The 15,743-nt window shown below is 44.9% G+C and overlaps 1 protein-coding gene across 1 annotated transcript in view; it reads left to right on the top strand.

Moving 5' to 3' along the window:
• The window catches only part of LOC144499193 (TBC1 domain family member 12), a 124,928-nt gene extending 110,121 nt beyond the window's left edge, over positions 1-14,807 (top strand). Inside the window, exon 12 of the mRNA XM_078221295.1 lies at positions 14,282-14,807. Coding sequence (XP_078077421.1) covers positions 14,282-14,517 — 236 coding nt within the window. The 3' untranslated portion in view covers positions 14,518-14,807. The remainder of the gene's footprint in view (positions 1-14,281) is intronic.
• Positions 14,808-15,743: the final 936 nt, after the last annotated feature.

Raw genomic sequence — 15,743 nt, 5'->3', positions numbered from 1 at the left:
AGGGCTTTGTTGAGTTTTTAATCTGTGCAGGTGTCTTGTGCTGTGGTTTGATAACAATTGGGTAGAACTCTGCTCCTGTTTATCTAAAGTCACAACTGAATGTTTTGCCCATTCACTTTTCCATGGATAGATATTCTCTTCAGTTAAATCGTGTAACCAGTTCAAAGCATGAACTTGTACAAAGTCCAACTCAGTTGTTGACAGATTAGCAATGATTCTTGTTTTGTTTGAAGTTAATCTTGCCAAGTTTCTGTGGTGGGTTTTTTTTTGGGGCAGGTTTCTTTTCTTAACGTGCAGCTCCATGTTCTGATTTTTTTTTCTTTCTGAAAGTTCTTTCTCGGGCTGTGGGCAATTGTCCATCCCTAGTTGCCCTCAGAGGGTGGCAGTGGGGTGCCTCTCCCTCCAGTACCCACTGTTTGCACAGCTGAGTGACTTATTATGCCACTTCAGAGGACGTTGAAGGGCCCCAAACAACTAGTGGAACTGAGATGGAGCAAAACGTTAATGAGTAAGCGGAGGAGGATGCAGAACTACCCCAGCACCCACAGACCCCTGCTTTAGGCAAGAGGTGCCTCAATGTACTGGTGAAGTTGAGTGTGGCCTGCAGCTGCTTGCAAATGGAAATCTTAGCCCCTGAAAGAATCATATAGCACAGAAGGAGGCCATTCAGCCCTCTTCGATAGAACAAACCAATTAGTCCCACTCCCCCGCCCACCCTGCTCTTCCCGTTTAGCCCTGAAATTATTTTTTCACTTAAATTATTAATCCAATTCCCTTATCAAATAACTATTTGTTTCCAAAAACAGAAAATGCTGGTGTCAGCCTGTTCCTGCCCCACCGAACTCATTTCCCCCTATCTTGACTCCATTCTCTCTCCACTTGTCCTAACCCTTCCCACCTATGCAAAATCCACAAACAGGACTGCCCCAGTAGGCCCATCGTGTTAGCCTGTTCCTGCCTCATCAAACTCTCTTCCCCCTATCTTGACTCCATTCTCTCTCCTCTTGTCCAGTCCTTTCCCACCTACACCCAGAATTTTCTGTTTTTGTTTCAGATTCCAGCATCCGCAGTATTTTGCTTTTAACTATTTGTTTCAGCTGCCCTTTCATTCACGACAAAAGAACATTTTCCTCATCTCTCCTTACCCAGGGTTGAGAACTTTATGCCACTTGGCAGAATTCTGACCTTTTCCTGATGCAATTCCTCCTTTAAAATTTTTCTCCCACCTCTGTGTCCCTTTGGCCATCGCTGCCTCCAACACGGGCAAAGCCAGGAGGAGAGAGCCTCAGAAATCCCAGAAAATTTGTCATTAACAAGGCCAGGGACAGGCTCAGAGGGCTGGGGGTGGGGTTGTGAAACATCCCACTCCCACCAAGGGGACATGGTCTACTATGGACCATTTGGGAGAGCTGTACAGTTTGGCAGGTGAGGTGGAAGGAGCAGTGGTGGGAGGGAGAGGGAGCAGAGGAGCCAACGTTCAGAAGATCCAGTGGGTTTGATTTGCTTTGATTTGATTTATTATTGTCACATGTATTGGTACACAGTGATAGGAATTGTTTCTTGCGCGCTATACAGACAGAGCATACCTTTCATAGAGAAGGAAATGAGAGAGTGCAGAATGTAGTGTGACAGACATAGCCAGGGTGTAGAGAAAAGGTGCAGAGGGTGTACGCTGTGGCAGAGAGTGAGAGCAGCAGAATCTGGATTCTGCAGGCTTGGGAGGTGGGCTATGGGGTTCTTCGCGGGATTCAGCAGGACAGGAGGGGAGAGGGAGCAGAGGAGCCCAAGATTGATGCAGAAGTCTTTATTGTTCTGGAAGACCAGGAAACAGTGACTGCAGAGGATGGAAGGAAAATGTCTCAGACCTGGAAATTCCCAAAGTTAGTGAGGTAGATTCTGCACTGTGTGTGATTAATTGATTTGTCAAGTCCGAAGAGAATGTGGTGTTTAAACTTGTACACTGGGAGGGTAAATGTGATGGTTGATGACTTCTGATCTCCAGAAAAAAAATGGAATTACAGAATTCTTTGCTGCATTAAAATTGCTAACAACGCACAAACCTTTTTTCTTTATTTAGCGAGCTATTATACAGTAATTAGCTTTAAAAATAAATTTTGAACTGTGTACAGTTCTGGTCGCCCTATTATAGAAAGGGTATTATTAAACTAGAAAGAGTGCAGAAAAAGTTTACTAGGATGCTACCGGGACTTGATGGTTTGAATTATGAGAGGCTGGATAGACTGGGACTTTTTTCTCTGGAGCATAGAAGGCTGAGATGGGTGGAGAACTGGCTTGGCCATAGGAGACAGAGGGTAGTGGTCGAAGGGTCTTTTTCCAGCTGGAGGTCTGTGACCAGTGGTGTTCCTCAGGGCTCTGTACTGGGACCTCTGCTATTTGTGATATATATAAATGATTTGGAAGAAGGTGTAACTGGTGTAATCAGCAAGTTTGCGGATGACACGAAGATGGCTGGACTTGCGGATAGCGAAGAGCATTGTCGGGCAATACAGCAGGATATAGATAGGCTGGAAAATTGGGCAGAGAGGTGGCAGATGGAGTTTAATCCGGATAAATGCGAAGTGATGCATTTTGGAAGAAATAATGTAGGGAGGAGTTATACAATAAATGGCAGAGTCATCAGGAGTATAGAAACACAGAGGGACCTAGGTGTGCAAGTCCACAAATCCTTGAAGGTGGCAACACAGGTGGAGAAGGTGGTGAAGAAGGCATATGGTATGCTTGCCTTTATAGGATGGGGTATAGAGTATAAAAGCTGGAGTCTGATGATGCAGCTGTATAGAACGCTGGTTAGGCCACATTTGGAGTACTGTGTCCAGTTCTGGTTGCCGCACTACCAGAAGGACGTGGAGGCGTTAGAGAGAGTGCAGAGAAGGTTTACCAGGATGTTGCCTGGTATGGAGGGTCTTAGCTATGAGGAGAGATTGGGTAAACTGGGGTTGTTCTCCCTGGAAAGACGGAGAATGAGGGGAGATCTAATAGAGGTGTACAAGTTTATGAAGGGGATAGATAGGGTGAACGGTGGGAAGCTTTTTCCCAGATCAGAAGTGACATTCACGAGGGGTCACGGGCTCAAGGTGAGAGGGGGGAAGTATAACTCAGATATTAGAGGGATGTTTTTTACACAGAGGGTGGTGGGAGCCTGGAATGCGCTGCCAAGTAGGGTGGTGGAGGCAGGCACGCTGACATCGTTTAAGACTTACCTGGATAGTCACATGAGCAGCCTGGGAATGGAGGGATACAAACGATTGGTCTAGTTGGACCAAGGAGCGGCACAGGCTTGGAGGGCCGAAGGGCCTGTTTCCTGTGCTGTACTGTTCTTTGTTCTTTGAGTTATAGAGGTCTATAAAATAATGAGGGGCACAGATCAGCTAGATAGTCAATATCGTTTCCCAAAGGCCGGGGAGTCTAAAACTAGAGGGCATAGGATTAGGTGAGAGGGGAGAGATACAAAAGTGTCCAGAGGGGCAATTTTTTCACACAGAGAGTGGTGAGTGTCTGGAACAAGCCGCCAGAGGTAGTAGTAGAGGTGGGTACAATTTTGTCTTTTAAAAAGCATTTAGATAGTTACATGGGTAAGCTTATGTAGGGATGAGGAAACAAGGTTCAGATGGCTTGATTGAGGGTTACAAGTTAGCAAGGAATGAGCTGAAAAAGGGGCTTAGGAGAGCTAGGAGGGGACATGAGAAGTCCTTGGCGGGTCAGATCAAGGAAAACCCCAAGGCTTTTTACTCTTATGTGAGGAATAAAAGAATGACCAGGGTGAGGTTAGGGCCGGTCAAGGACAGTAGTGGGAACTTGCGTATGGAGTCAGTAGAGATAGGCGAGGTGATGAATGAATACTTTTCTTCAGTGTTCACCAAGGAGAGGGGCCATGTTTTTGGGGAAGAGAAGGTGTTACAGGCTAATAGGCTGGAGGAAATAGACGTTTGGAGGGAGGATGTCCTGGCAGTTCTGAATAAACTGAAGGTCGATAAGTCCCCTGGGCCTGATGAAATGTATCCTAGGATTCTTTGGGAGGCAAGGGATGAGATTGCAGAGCCTTTGGCTTTGATCTTTGGGTCCTCGCTGTCCACGGGGATAGTGCCAGAGGACTGGAGAATGGCGAATGTTGTTCCTCTATTTAAGAAAGGGAATAGAAATGACCCTGGTAATTATAGACCGGTTAGTCTTACTTCAGTGGTTGGTAAATTGATGGAAAAGGTCCTTAGGGATGGGATTTATGACCATTTAGAAAGATGCGGATTAATCCGGGATAGTCAGCACGGATTCGTGAAGGGCAAGTCGTGCCTCACAAATTTGATTGTATTTTTTGAGGAGGTCACTAAGTGTGTTGATGAAGGTAGGGCAGTTGATGTCATATACATGGATTTTAGTAAGGCGTTTGATAAGGTCCCCCATGGTCGGCTTATGATGAAAGTGAGGAGGTGTGGGATAGAGGGAAAGTTGGCCGATTGGATAGGTAACTGGCTGTCTGATCGAAGACACAGGGTGGTGGTGGATGGAAAATTTTCGGATTGGAGGCAGGTTGCTAGCGGAGTGCCACAGGGATCAGTGCTTGGTCCTCTGCTCTTTGTGATTTTTATTAATGACTTAGAGGAGGGGGCTGAAGGGTGGATCAGTAAATTTGCTGATGACACCAAGATTGGTGGAGTAGTGGATGAGGTGGAGGGCTGTTGTAGGCTGCAAAGAGACATAGATAGGATGCAAAGCTGGGCTGAAAAATGGCAAATGGAGTTTAACCCTAATAAATGTGAGGTGGTTCATTTTGGTAGAACTGATTTAAATGTGGATTACAGGGTCAAAGGTAGGGTTCTGAAGACTGTGGAGGAACAGAGAGATCTTGGGGTCCATATCCACAGATCTCTAAAGTTTGCCACTCAAGTGGATAGAGCTGTGAAGAAGGCCTATAGTGTGTTAGCTTTTATTAACGGGGTTGGAGTTTAAGAGCCGTGGGGTTATGCTGCAACTGTACAGGACCTTGGTGAGACCACATTTGGAATATTGTGTGCAGTTCTGGTCACCTCACTATAAGAAGGATGTGGAAGCGCTGGAAAGAGTGCAGAGGAGATTTACCAGGATGCTGCCTGGTTTGGAGGGTAGGTCTTATGAGGAAAGGTTGAGGGAGCTAGGGCTGTTCTCTCTGGAGCGGAGGAGGCTGAGGGGAGACTTAATAGAGGTTTATAAAATGATGAAGGGGATAGATAGAGTGAACGTTCAAAAACTATTTCCTCGGGTGGATGGAGCTATTACAAGGAGGCATAACTATAGGGTTCGTGGTGGGAGATATAGGAAGGATATCAGAGGTAGGTTCTTTACGCAGAGAGTGGTTGGGGTGTGGAATGGACTGCCTGCAGTGATAGTGGAGTCAGACACTTGAGGAACATTTAAGCGGTTATTGGATAGGCACATGGAGCACACCAGGATGATAGGGAGTGGGATAGCTTGATCTTGGTTTCAAATAAAGCTCGGCACAACATCGTGGGCCGAAGGGCCTGTTCTGTGCTGTACTGTTCTATGTTCTATGTGTAAGATGGATATAGAAGGATATGGGCCAAATGTGGGCAATTGGGATTAGCTTCGGGGTTTAAAAAAAAGAGCGGCATGGACAAGTTGGGCCGAAGAGCCTGTTTCCATGCTGTAAATCTCTATGACTCTATGTTGCAATGCTTGTCCATTGTATCAAAAAGAAATTCGCAAGACAAAAGAGTCTTTCTTAAACAACACAACATGAGCATATTGAGAATCAAGCGTGCAGTTATTGTCGAAAAGTGTGATTCAGTAACCAAGTTAGTTTTAGGAAATAGAACAACCTGGTTTATATTAATTAGTATCCTAAAATTAATCTGATAACTTGCCTCTGCTGGTCATTCAGACAGGCATTTTTTTTTTGCTTTATAAATAATTTTTAATCGAACCAAGTCCAAATGAGAGTTCTTGCAGAATAGAATAAAATTGACTTATTAATTGACACGCTTTGACAGAGTTTAACTAACTACCCAGGAGGTGCAGTGAAGCCTGAATCACAGCTGATTATAGTGAATCAGTGCCAGTTTTCAGTTGCAGTGGCCTGGCCATGGAGGGACTTGTGGGGGGTCCCAGACCAATTCAGTATTGCTGTAAAGCTATTGGAAAGGCCAGGCTGCTGAGTGAGTTATTGGGGGTGGGGGAGGAGGGGGGTGGGGGTGTGGAAACACATGTGTGAATCCCGTATCTAAGGAAGGATGTGCTGGCCCTGGAGACGATCCAGAGGAGGTTCACGAGAATGATCCCAGGAATGAAAAGCTTGGCGTATGAGGAGCGTTTGAGGGATTCTGGGTCTGTACTTGATGGAGTTTAGGAGAATGAGGGGGGAATCTCAATGAAACTTACAGAATACTGAAAGGCCTGGATAGAGTAGGCGTGGAGAAGATGCTTCCATTAGTAAGAGAGACTAGGATCCGAGGACACGGCCTCAAAGCAAAGGGACGACCTTTTAGAACTGTGATGCGGAGAAATTTATTTAGTCAGAGGGTGGTGAATCAATGGAACTCATTGCTATAGAGGGCTGTGGAGGCCAGGTCATTTAGTATATTTAAGACAGATAGGTTCTTGATTGGTAAAGGGATCAAAGGTTACAGGGAAAAGGCAGGAGAATGGGGATGAGAAAAACATCAGCCATGAGCAGACTCGATGGGTCGAATGGCCTAATTCTGCTCCTATATCTCAGAGGACACGTGTGAATATGGTGTGGGGAGAGGTGAAACATATGTGTGAGAATGAGGCGGGGGGGACATATGTGTGTTGTGGGGAGATGGTTGATTACAATGTGTGTGGGAGGGTGAGCATGGTGTTGGAAAAGAGGAATTTCAATGAGTCTTCTCACTAGGGAATGTGGAAGGTTTGGCTGAAAGCTACCTGAATGTATAGAATAATAACATTTTTAAAGTACTTACAAATGCATTTTCATATTTATTTGTTTGTCATATTTATGTTAATCTCTAACACAGAAAATGTAATGATTATATACTGAATGTTTTTATGCCGCTTTATTGCTGGTTTGCCTTTGCAGGTGTCTGGGATAATGTTAATTCTTAAGAGTTTCATATGTTTGTTTATGGGGTGTGGACATATCACTGGCGATTGTTGCCCATCCCCAATTGGCCTTAAAGGTGGCGGTAAGATCAATTGGGGTGAAATGGAAACAACTCAACAAGGTCATATTCCATTGTCAGTATAGACCCGTGGTGCGCAACCTGCGGCCAGGGGCTACATGTGGCCCATCTGGGTTCTGAGTGTGGCCCATGAGACATTTTGTTGACTGTTGCTCACATACAGAGTTGTCACACTCCGTTCGTTTCCATCCGTGTAGTTTTTATCCTCCGGTATGACTGAAGTGATACACATATAAAGCAAGGGCATTTTTTATTCATTTGTGGGACTCGGGTGTCACTGACTGGCCAGCATTTATTGCCCATCCCTAGTTGCCCTTATTCAGAGGATGGTTGAGATCAATCACATTGCTGTGGCTCTGGAGTTACATGTAGACTAGACCAGGTAAGGATGGCAGGTTTCCTTCCCTAAAGGACATTAGTGAACCAGCTGGGTTTTTCCGACAATCTACGATGGTTTCATGGTCGTCAGTAGATTCTTAATTCCAGATATTGTTTAAGGAATTCAAGTTCCACAATCTGCCATGGCGGGATTCGAACCCGAGTCTCCAGAACATTAGCTGAGTTTCTGGATTAATAGTCTAGCGATAATGCCACTAAGCCATCGCCTCCCCTTTATGAAGTGAGGTGCGTGCTGGTTACACACAACACTGTGAGAGACGTGGCGTTCCCTCTGCATCCAAAGTGTAAATATTTATTTTGTTTTTACCATTTGAAGTTGGTGACAGTTCTATTAATAGATGAATGCTTAAGCACTTTCTATAACTTATGAAACATTCAACGTGTAGTCAATTCAAGGGTCATTGTTAGTGAACATGCCCCATTTCAAACTTGCGGCCCACTGAGATGAAGGAGGGCCACTCACCTGGCCCATTCACTAGCTTAGGTTGCCCATCACTGGTATAGACTTTATCCTGTATTACATGCACTCATTGAATGCTGAAATGCTGAGGTCTCGTCGGTGATTTGATACAAAGGCATTGGTTTACATTCTTGACAGTAATAGAAGGTAAACAAAGGGAAAACTAATGGCTCTACCCACTTGAAGTCTAATAATTTCACCTGTTTGAAGTGGCCTAGAGCAATTTGCATTCACTACAGATCATAAAATGTGCTATAATTACAATTTTCTGGCCCCTCCCACCAGCGGGATCTCTGGTCCCGTCGAAGTCAATGAACTTTTGAATGTCTCTCTGCACACATCGCACCGATGTGGAAAATTTCAGCCACAATTTCTTGTCACAAAAGTTTGTCAGATCTTTAACCAAAAGATCAGATCTTTGTTGTCTTCAGTCATGCTCACCCCTGTATACCTTAAATCTGTATCCTTTGGCGACTGACCTTCCTGTCACTGAAAGCAGTTTCCCCCGATTGATTCTATCAGAACCTTTCATGATTAATTATAATCACCAGATCTGCTCTCAGCATCAAGCCTGTTTTGAGAGGAGGGCTGAATTACTCAATCTGTTAGACTGGTTAGACGTCTGGGTTGGCCCGCAGCCATCAGTGGCTAGGATGAAAGTCTTCTTTGCTCGCATTGTGAATGCTAAGGCACCACCATGCAGGACTCCACGCTGCAGAAACAAGTCTTCAGAGTTCTGGGTGGGATGAGTTTCTGATGAAGTGGCTGCTCTCTTCCACAGCATCAAAGCCCTTAATTGGTGAAAAGGAAAACAAAAAATGCTCGAATTGCGCAGCAAGGTCCATTAACCTCAGCAAAGAGAGAGAAACAGGGCGGGATTTTCCGCTTCCCGCCGCCCGGCCTTGCAGGGTGTTTTCCAGCAGCCGAAGCAGCTCCCCATTGGCCACCAGTGGGATCTTCCGGTTCTGCCCATGTCCATGGCATTTTACTTTGGCCCATCCAGGTACCAGAGAACCCGCTACAGGAGGGGGGGGAGGGGTCACCTTTGGCGGGCCCGGAAGATCGCATGGCAGGAAGGCCTGGAAAATCCTGCCCATAGGAACAGAAGGAGGCCATTTATCCCCATAATAGTCTAATCAAGTCATATTCCTCTTATAGACTTAAACTCCTCTTTAAAATTAGTTAGCAAAACACCGGTATACTTGCTTTGACTTAGGTTAAGAGTCTTGGAGCTTTCAGAAAGCCTCTGGAGAGAGAGAGAGTGACACACAGTTAGACATTTCTTTCTTCCACCCGCTTCAGGCAGCAACTGCTCTTGGTTTAAACTGAAAATGAAACTGTTTTTCCTGCAAGCTTAGTGTCTTCCAGTAACCACATGGCCCTGTCCCTGTCAATAAACTCACAAGAATTTGCAAACTTAATCTAAAATCCCAGGAGAACATAAGTAAACAAAAGGTCCATTAACTCTACAAAGTAACACAACCAAGCTAAAATCAGTTATTATCCTGCATTCTCATCATTTGAGCTGCATGTTTCCCCAATAAACTGACTCTCGTAACAAAACACTGCCTCTTAAAACAACTCCACATAATATAGCAAAATAGCACAATATCATAACTTAAATAAGATTGAACAGATTGGGAACTATTTCTCTAGAAAAGGGTTGAAGCATGACCTGAAAGAAGTCTTTTAAATTATGAACGCATTTCTTAGGGTCCATGTAGAAAATATATTTCCACTTGTGGGAGCAACCAGAGCTCATAAATGTAAGATAGTCATAAGTAAATGCAATAAAGAGTTCAGGGGAACTCTTTACCCAGAGAGTGGTGAGAATGTGGAGATTGCTGCCACAACATTCCTCATGTCCACTTTCCTGTCCTTTTCCCATAACCCTTGATTCCCTTACTGATCAAAAATCCATCTATCTCAGCCTTTAATATGATGTGGAGATGCTGGCGTTGGATTGGGGTGGGCACAGTAAGAAGTCTCACAACACCAAGTTATTTGGTATACTGAGCTTTCGGAGTGCTGCTCCTTCATCAGGTGAGTCACCTGTTGGACTTTAACCTGGTGTTGCGAGACTTCTTACTGAGCCTTGAATATACACAAGGATTCTGCTCCCACAGCTCTCTGTGGCAAGGGGTTCCAGCCCTCTGGAAATTCCTTCTCATCTCAGTCTTAAATTGGTGCCCCTTTATTCTGAAACTATGCCCTCTGGTCCTAGACTCCCCCATGAGGGGGAACATCCTCTCAGCATTTACCCATCAAGCTCCTTAAAAATCCTATATGTTTCAATGAGATCACCTCTCATTCTTCTAAATTCTAATGAGTAGAGTCCCAACCTGTTTAATCTTTGCTCCTAAGACAATCCCTCCATACCGGGCATCATTCGAGTGAAACTTCTCTGAACTGCCTCCAATGAAATAATCTTTCCTTAAATAAGGGGACCAAAACTGCTCTCAGTACTCCAGACGTGGTCTCGCCAGTACTTTGTACAGTTGCAGTAGACTTCCCTACTCTTATACTCCAACCCCCTTGAAATAAGGACCAACATTCCATTAACCTTCCTGCTGCACCTGAGTGCTGGCTTTCTGCATTTTGTGCACAAGTTCCCCCCAAAATCCCTTTCTGTTGCAGCATTCTGCAGTTTTTCTCCATTTAAATAATACTCTGTTGTTTCGTTCTCCCTTCCAAAATGAACAACTTCACATTTTTCCCACATTATACTCCATTTGCCCACTTACTTAACCTATCAATATCTCTTTGTATACTGTTTGTATACCTCTCGCAATTTGCTTTTCTGCCTATTTTTGAGTCATCTGCAAATTTGGCAATAGCACATTCGCTTCCTTCCTCCGTTTGCAAGCAGGACCCTGAACTTCCTGTCACTTGCCATTTTAACACACCCATCCTGCTCTCCTGTCCACAGGTCTGTCCTCGGCCTGCTGCAATGTTCCAGTGAAACCCAACGCAAACTGGAGGAACAGCACCTCGTCTTCCATTAGGCACGTTACAGCCTTCCAGACTTAACATTGAGTTCAATAACTTCAGAGCATGAACTCCCTCCTCCATCTTCACCTCAATTTCCATTTATTTTGTTTTATTTCATTTTATTTACTTATTTTCATTTCTTCCATCATTTCATTTTGCTACCCTTTTCAAGCTTGCTGTCCACCTTTTCTCCCCTTCCTCCCACCCAACTAGGGCCTTCTGTTAACATGTCTCAGGTTGTCCTTTGACACTCCGCTTACCTTTGTTCTGCCATTTACACATTCTGATCGCTTAATAGCCGCTATTAGCATCCTTCTTATCACCACCATTTACACCCCCTTTGTTTTCTTGTCTATGACATCTTTGGCAATTCTGCCCACCCTCCTGCCTCTTCACCTTAACAGTATAACTCTCATCCTATTTTCTACTATCTTCAACTCTGATGAAGGATCACCCAAACTCGAAATGTTGGGGGCAATTTTCCCAGCCCACTGCGCTGCTTTTGTAGTGCAGCAGGCCCAGAGACTCAAGCAGAGGCCGTTTTGTGGGCTTCCCGCTGGGCGCCACAGAAATCTGTGCGGAGCTGCATAAATTATGTAAATCCTCATTAGCATATATTTTGAATGTAATTAGCGGGCCCGGGACTCAAATCTCCGGGCCCGCTAATTACATTTAAAATATATGCTAATGAGGATTTACATAATTTATGCAGCTCCCCACTAATGGGGAGCTGGCAGCCCGACACCTCTAGAGTGAAGGGGGGAGCCATCGAGGCTCCCCAGAAGGTTGGGGGTTGGGAAGGGTGCCCCTGGGCATTGCCACCCAGTGCTAGCCTGGCCCCTGGCACTGCCCAAGTGCTAATGCCCGGGGGTACCCTGGCACTGCCCACCAGACATTGGACAGTGCTAAGGGGGCGGGGCCTAGTGGGGGAGCCAAAAGAGGGGGTGGGGCCTCTGAGGGGGGAGGTCGGTGGGGGTGGGGAGGGGAGGCAGGGGGGTGTAAAGGCTTGCCCAAACGTGTTCACAGGGCCAACGATTGAAGAGCACAGGGCTGGCCAGCAATTGAGCTGGCCAGCGATCGGGAGGCCGGCAGTGCGGGGCTACTGCGCATGCGCCGTCTCAGCACTGACAGATCGGCGCATGTGCAGTGGCCCACTCAGTGCTATACTGCCGGCCTCTCCAGTGGGGATAGGCCCCGCCCCCTGAATTTTCACGTGATTCACGCTAGTGCCCTCGGCAGTGCACAGAGTGTGGGAGATTCATTTTGAAAATCCCGCTGGAAAAACCAGCGGGATTTACTCCAGTTTTCACGCAAATTCGACACTTAGAATATATTTGGGAAAATTGCCCCTGTTAGGGCTATTATCTCTCCACAGATGCTGTCAGACTGGCGGAGACTTTCCAGCATTTTCTGTGCTTATTTCCAATTCCAGCATCTGCAGTAATTTGCTTTTATTGTGGGTTGTGTAAGGAGATATTAGGACAGGTTCAGGGGCACATCCCTCGAGCAACAAATGCTGGCCTTTCCGATGATAACCACCTTCCAAGAACAAAGACATTTTTTTTCAAAAACCAAACGCTCAATCAGAATTTTATATTTTCAAATAGTCCCTTCTAAACTATTTCTGGAACTGTTTGGCTCTTCAACCCTGCACCAAATTGCATTTTGTTTTGAGTGCATGAGAGAATACAAAATATGGAACCATAGAATAGTACAAGATGGGTAGAGGCCATTATGCCAGCTCTTTTAAAGAACAGTCCCATTCTTTCCCATTCCCCTGCTATGTTTCCTCTTTCAAGTATTTAAAATCTAAAACCCTTCTAGTCACTTTAATATTGAAACCAGTGCCTATTTGGATCTGATTTGTGGTCGGCACTGGTCTCCTGGCCTCGATGACAGAGACGCACTAACCCAGAGCAGAAGTTAACATCAAAATTAACCCCTGCAATAGTCACAACTAACTTCAGCGGCAAGTTTCAACCTTGGGAGGGAGATTGAAACCTGGCAGCAAAGGCATCAAGAAATGTTCCCTTTGGATCCAAACCTTCATCCCAATGAGCATGGAATTCAATGTCTGGATGAGAATTATGCTTGGTATGCCTTCATCTGAACTCACCAGTAGTAACATAATTTAGTGGTGACATCAAAAGAAAAGATTTCTCAATTACGTGGGATTAAAAGTAATTGGTACTTTGCTCTGTCTCATTTTATTCATAACTGCTTACTAAATTTATCATTTATCGAGTTACATTCTGTTGAATGTCTGTAGCAGTTTAAGGGCGCATCTCAGAATATGCATTTTGTAATTTCATTTTTAATTCCAGTAATATTTTTCACTCTTGTCCATTCTTATTCCCGATCCTTGATCGCCCCTTGAAAACCACTCACTAAATTTGAACACATCTATTAAAATCTACCCTTAACCTTCTCAGTGGAGAAGAATTCTAGCCTCTCCAGGTCTCCACCCCCCCCCCCCCCCCCCAATCCCTAATCCCTTTCTAGTAAATCTCCTTTGCACCTTCTCTGAAGCCTTGACACTCTTCCTCAATTGTGGTCTCCAGACCTGAGCACAATACTCCCCCACCCAAGGCCCCACTAGTGATTAATAAAGATGTAGCATAACTTCCTTTCTATCCTATGTTTCTGTTTATAAAACTAATATCCCATGAGCTTTTATGGCTGCCTTATTAATCTGTCCTTGTATGCACATCCCCAGGTCTCTGTTCCTGCACCTCTTTTTAGAGTTGCCCCATTTAGTTTATATTGCCTCTCTTCATTCTTCCTACCAAAATGCATATCACAGCAAAATCCACAGATTAAGGGAATCTGGATAAACACAGGAAATGTAGAGGGAAAAGAGGAGGCTTATGCTGAGCATTAACACCGGATAGTTGGAGTGAATAATCTGTTTCTCTACTAGAAACATAGGAGTAGGAATAGGCCATTCAGCCCATCAAGCCTGCTCCGCCATTCAATACGATCCAGGCTGATCATCCACTTCAATGCCTTTTCCCAACACTATCCGCCCATCACTTTATGTCATTGGTATTTAGAAATCTGTCAATCTCTGCTTTAAACATACTCAGTGTCGGAGTTCCCACAGCCCTCTGGGGTAGCGAATTCACAAGAATCTGAGTGTAAAAATTCTCCTCATCTCCGTCCTAAGTGGCTTCCCCCTTAGGAAATTGTGCTGCAAATTTCAATATGATTTTCTATCCCAATTATTAAACATGGCGTCTTCTTTTTGTTGTTGTACAAGGAGCTGGGCAGCAAGAGACATTGAAGAACACACTTACCAAGATGCTGAAGATAGCCCGGTGTTACCTGCAAGACCTGCGCCACCTGTCTGAAGGCCACAAGGAGAGCCTGTCACAGGACAAAGCGCTGATTATCCATGGCCACTCAAAGCGCCGATTGACCACACTCAACAACAAAGGGCAGTCAAGGAAGGGGGTGAACAGTGGGAAGAGCAGGAGCGAGAGGAGTCCCCGATAAGCACAGGTCGGCCTTGTGTCAGCAGGTGACCAACAAAGGGCAATTGTTTTTTCATCCAGTTTAGTAAAGGGAAATATTTGAAAGAGGAGCCAATATTTTCACTCTGTAATTAGGTGACCAGTGCTACTGATTCAATTTCCTGTGTCCATAAACTTGTCTAGTTAAATAACTTTCTCTCTTAAATATATGTTTTAAAAAGCTGTGACAGTCCTTGTACTTTGTCAGTGATGCACTTGTGTTTGTGAAATGCACTCTCAGGCTTTATAAAATAAAGTTTCAAATTCCTTTCTACTGTTGTTTCACGCAGCGAGTGTTTTGGGTCTGGAGTGTGGTGGAGGCAGGTTCAATTGAGGCATTCGAGTAGGCATCAGATGATTACTTCATTAAAAGCAATGTACAAGGGAAAAGGCCAGACTTTAGCACTAAGTCATAATGCTCATTTGGAGAGCCGGTCCAGAAATGTTGGCCAGAACTCTATCACCTCACCCACCACAGAATCGGAGCAGGCGAGGGTCTGACAATGGAGATCTCCGTTGACCTCACGTGGGAATTTCTGGTTTCGCCCGAGCAAGGCCGTAAAATCCCACCCGATGGTTTGAATGGCCTACTTCTACACTATGACAATTCTGTTTCTAAGGAAATCTTGTGGAGGCAGAGGGTATAACTGAGGAAAAAGTACATTGCGCCTGTCTTCACAGCAGAAGAGGATGAATTTAACGTTGCACTAGAAGAGGGGGGAGCAGAGATGTTGAATAGGGTAAAAAGTAAAGAGGTTGGTATCATTCCAAGTTAACAAATCATCCGGTTCAGATGAAATGCATAACAGGTTTGGGAGATGATGACGTGTTGGTAATGAGCTAGTAATCCCAAGGTCCAAGCTAATGCTGTGGCAACGACATACGTTCCAATCCCACCGTGGCAGGTGAAGGAATTTAACTTTCATTAAAATAAAGTGCGACAGCCAATTTGTGAATAGCAAAGTCCCACAAACAGCAATCTGATAATGACCAGATCATCTGTTTTAACACTGGGGTGAGCTCCCTTGCTCTTCTTCAAAATAGTGCACTGGGATCTTTTACACTCAGCTAAGAGGGCAGGTGGATCAGTGGTTTAATGTCCCATCTGAAAGACAGCACCTCCAACAGTTCAGCATGCCCCCAGTACTGCACTGGAGTGTTAACCTATGTTTTAGCATTCAAAGGTCTGTAATGGGACTCCAACGCATC

The sequence above is a fragment of the Mustelus asterias genome, chromosome 9 (genome assembly GCF_964213995.1).
Source record: "Mustelus asterias chromosome 9, sMusAst1.hap1.1, whole genome shotgun sequence".
NCBI lineage: Eukaryota > Metazoa > Chordata > Chondrichthyes > Carcharhiniformes > Triakidae > Mustelus > Mustelus asterias.
This window is presented reverse-complemented; position numbering and strand designations above follow the sequence as displayed.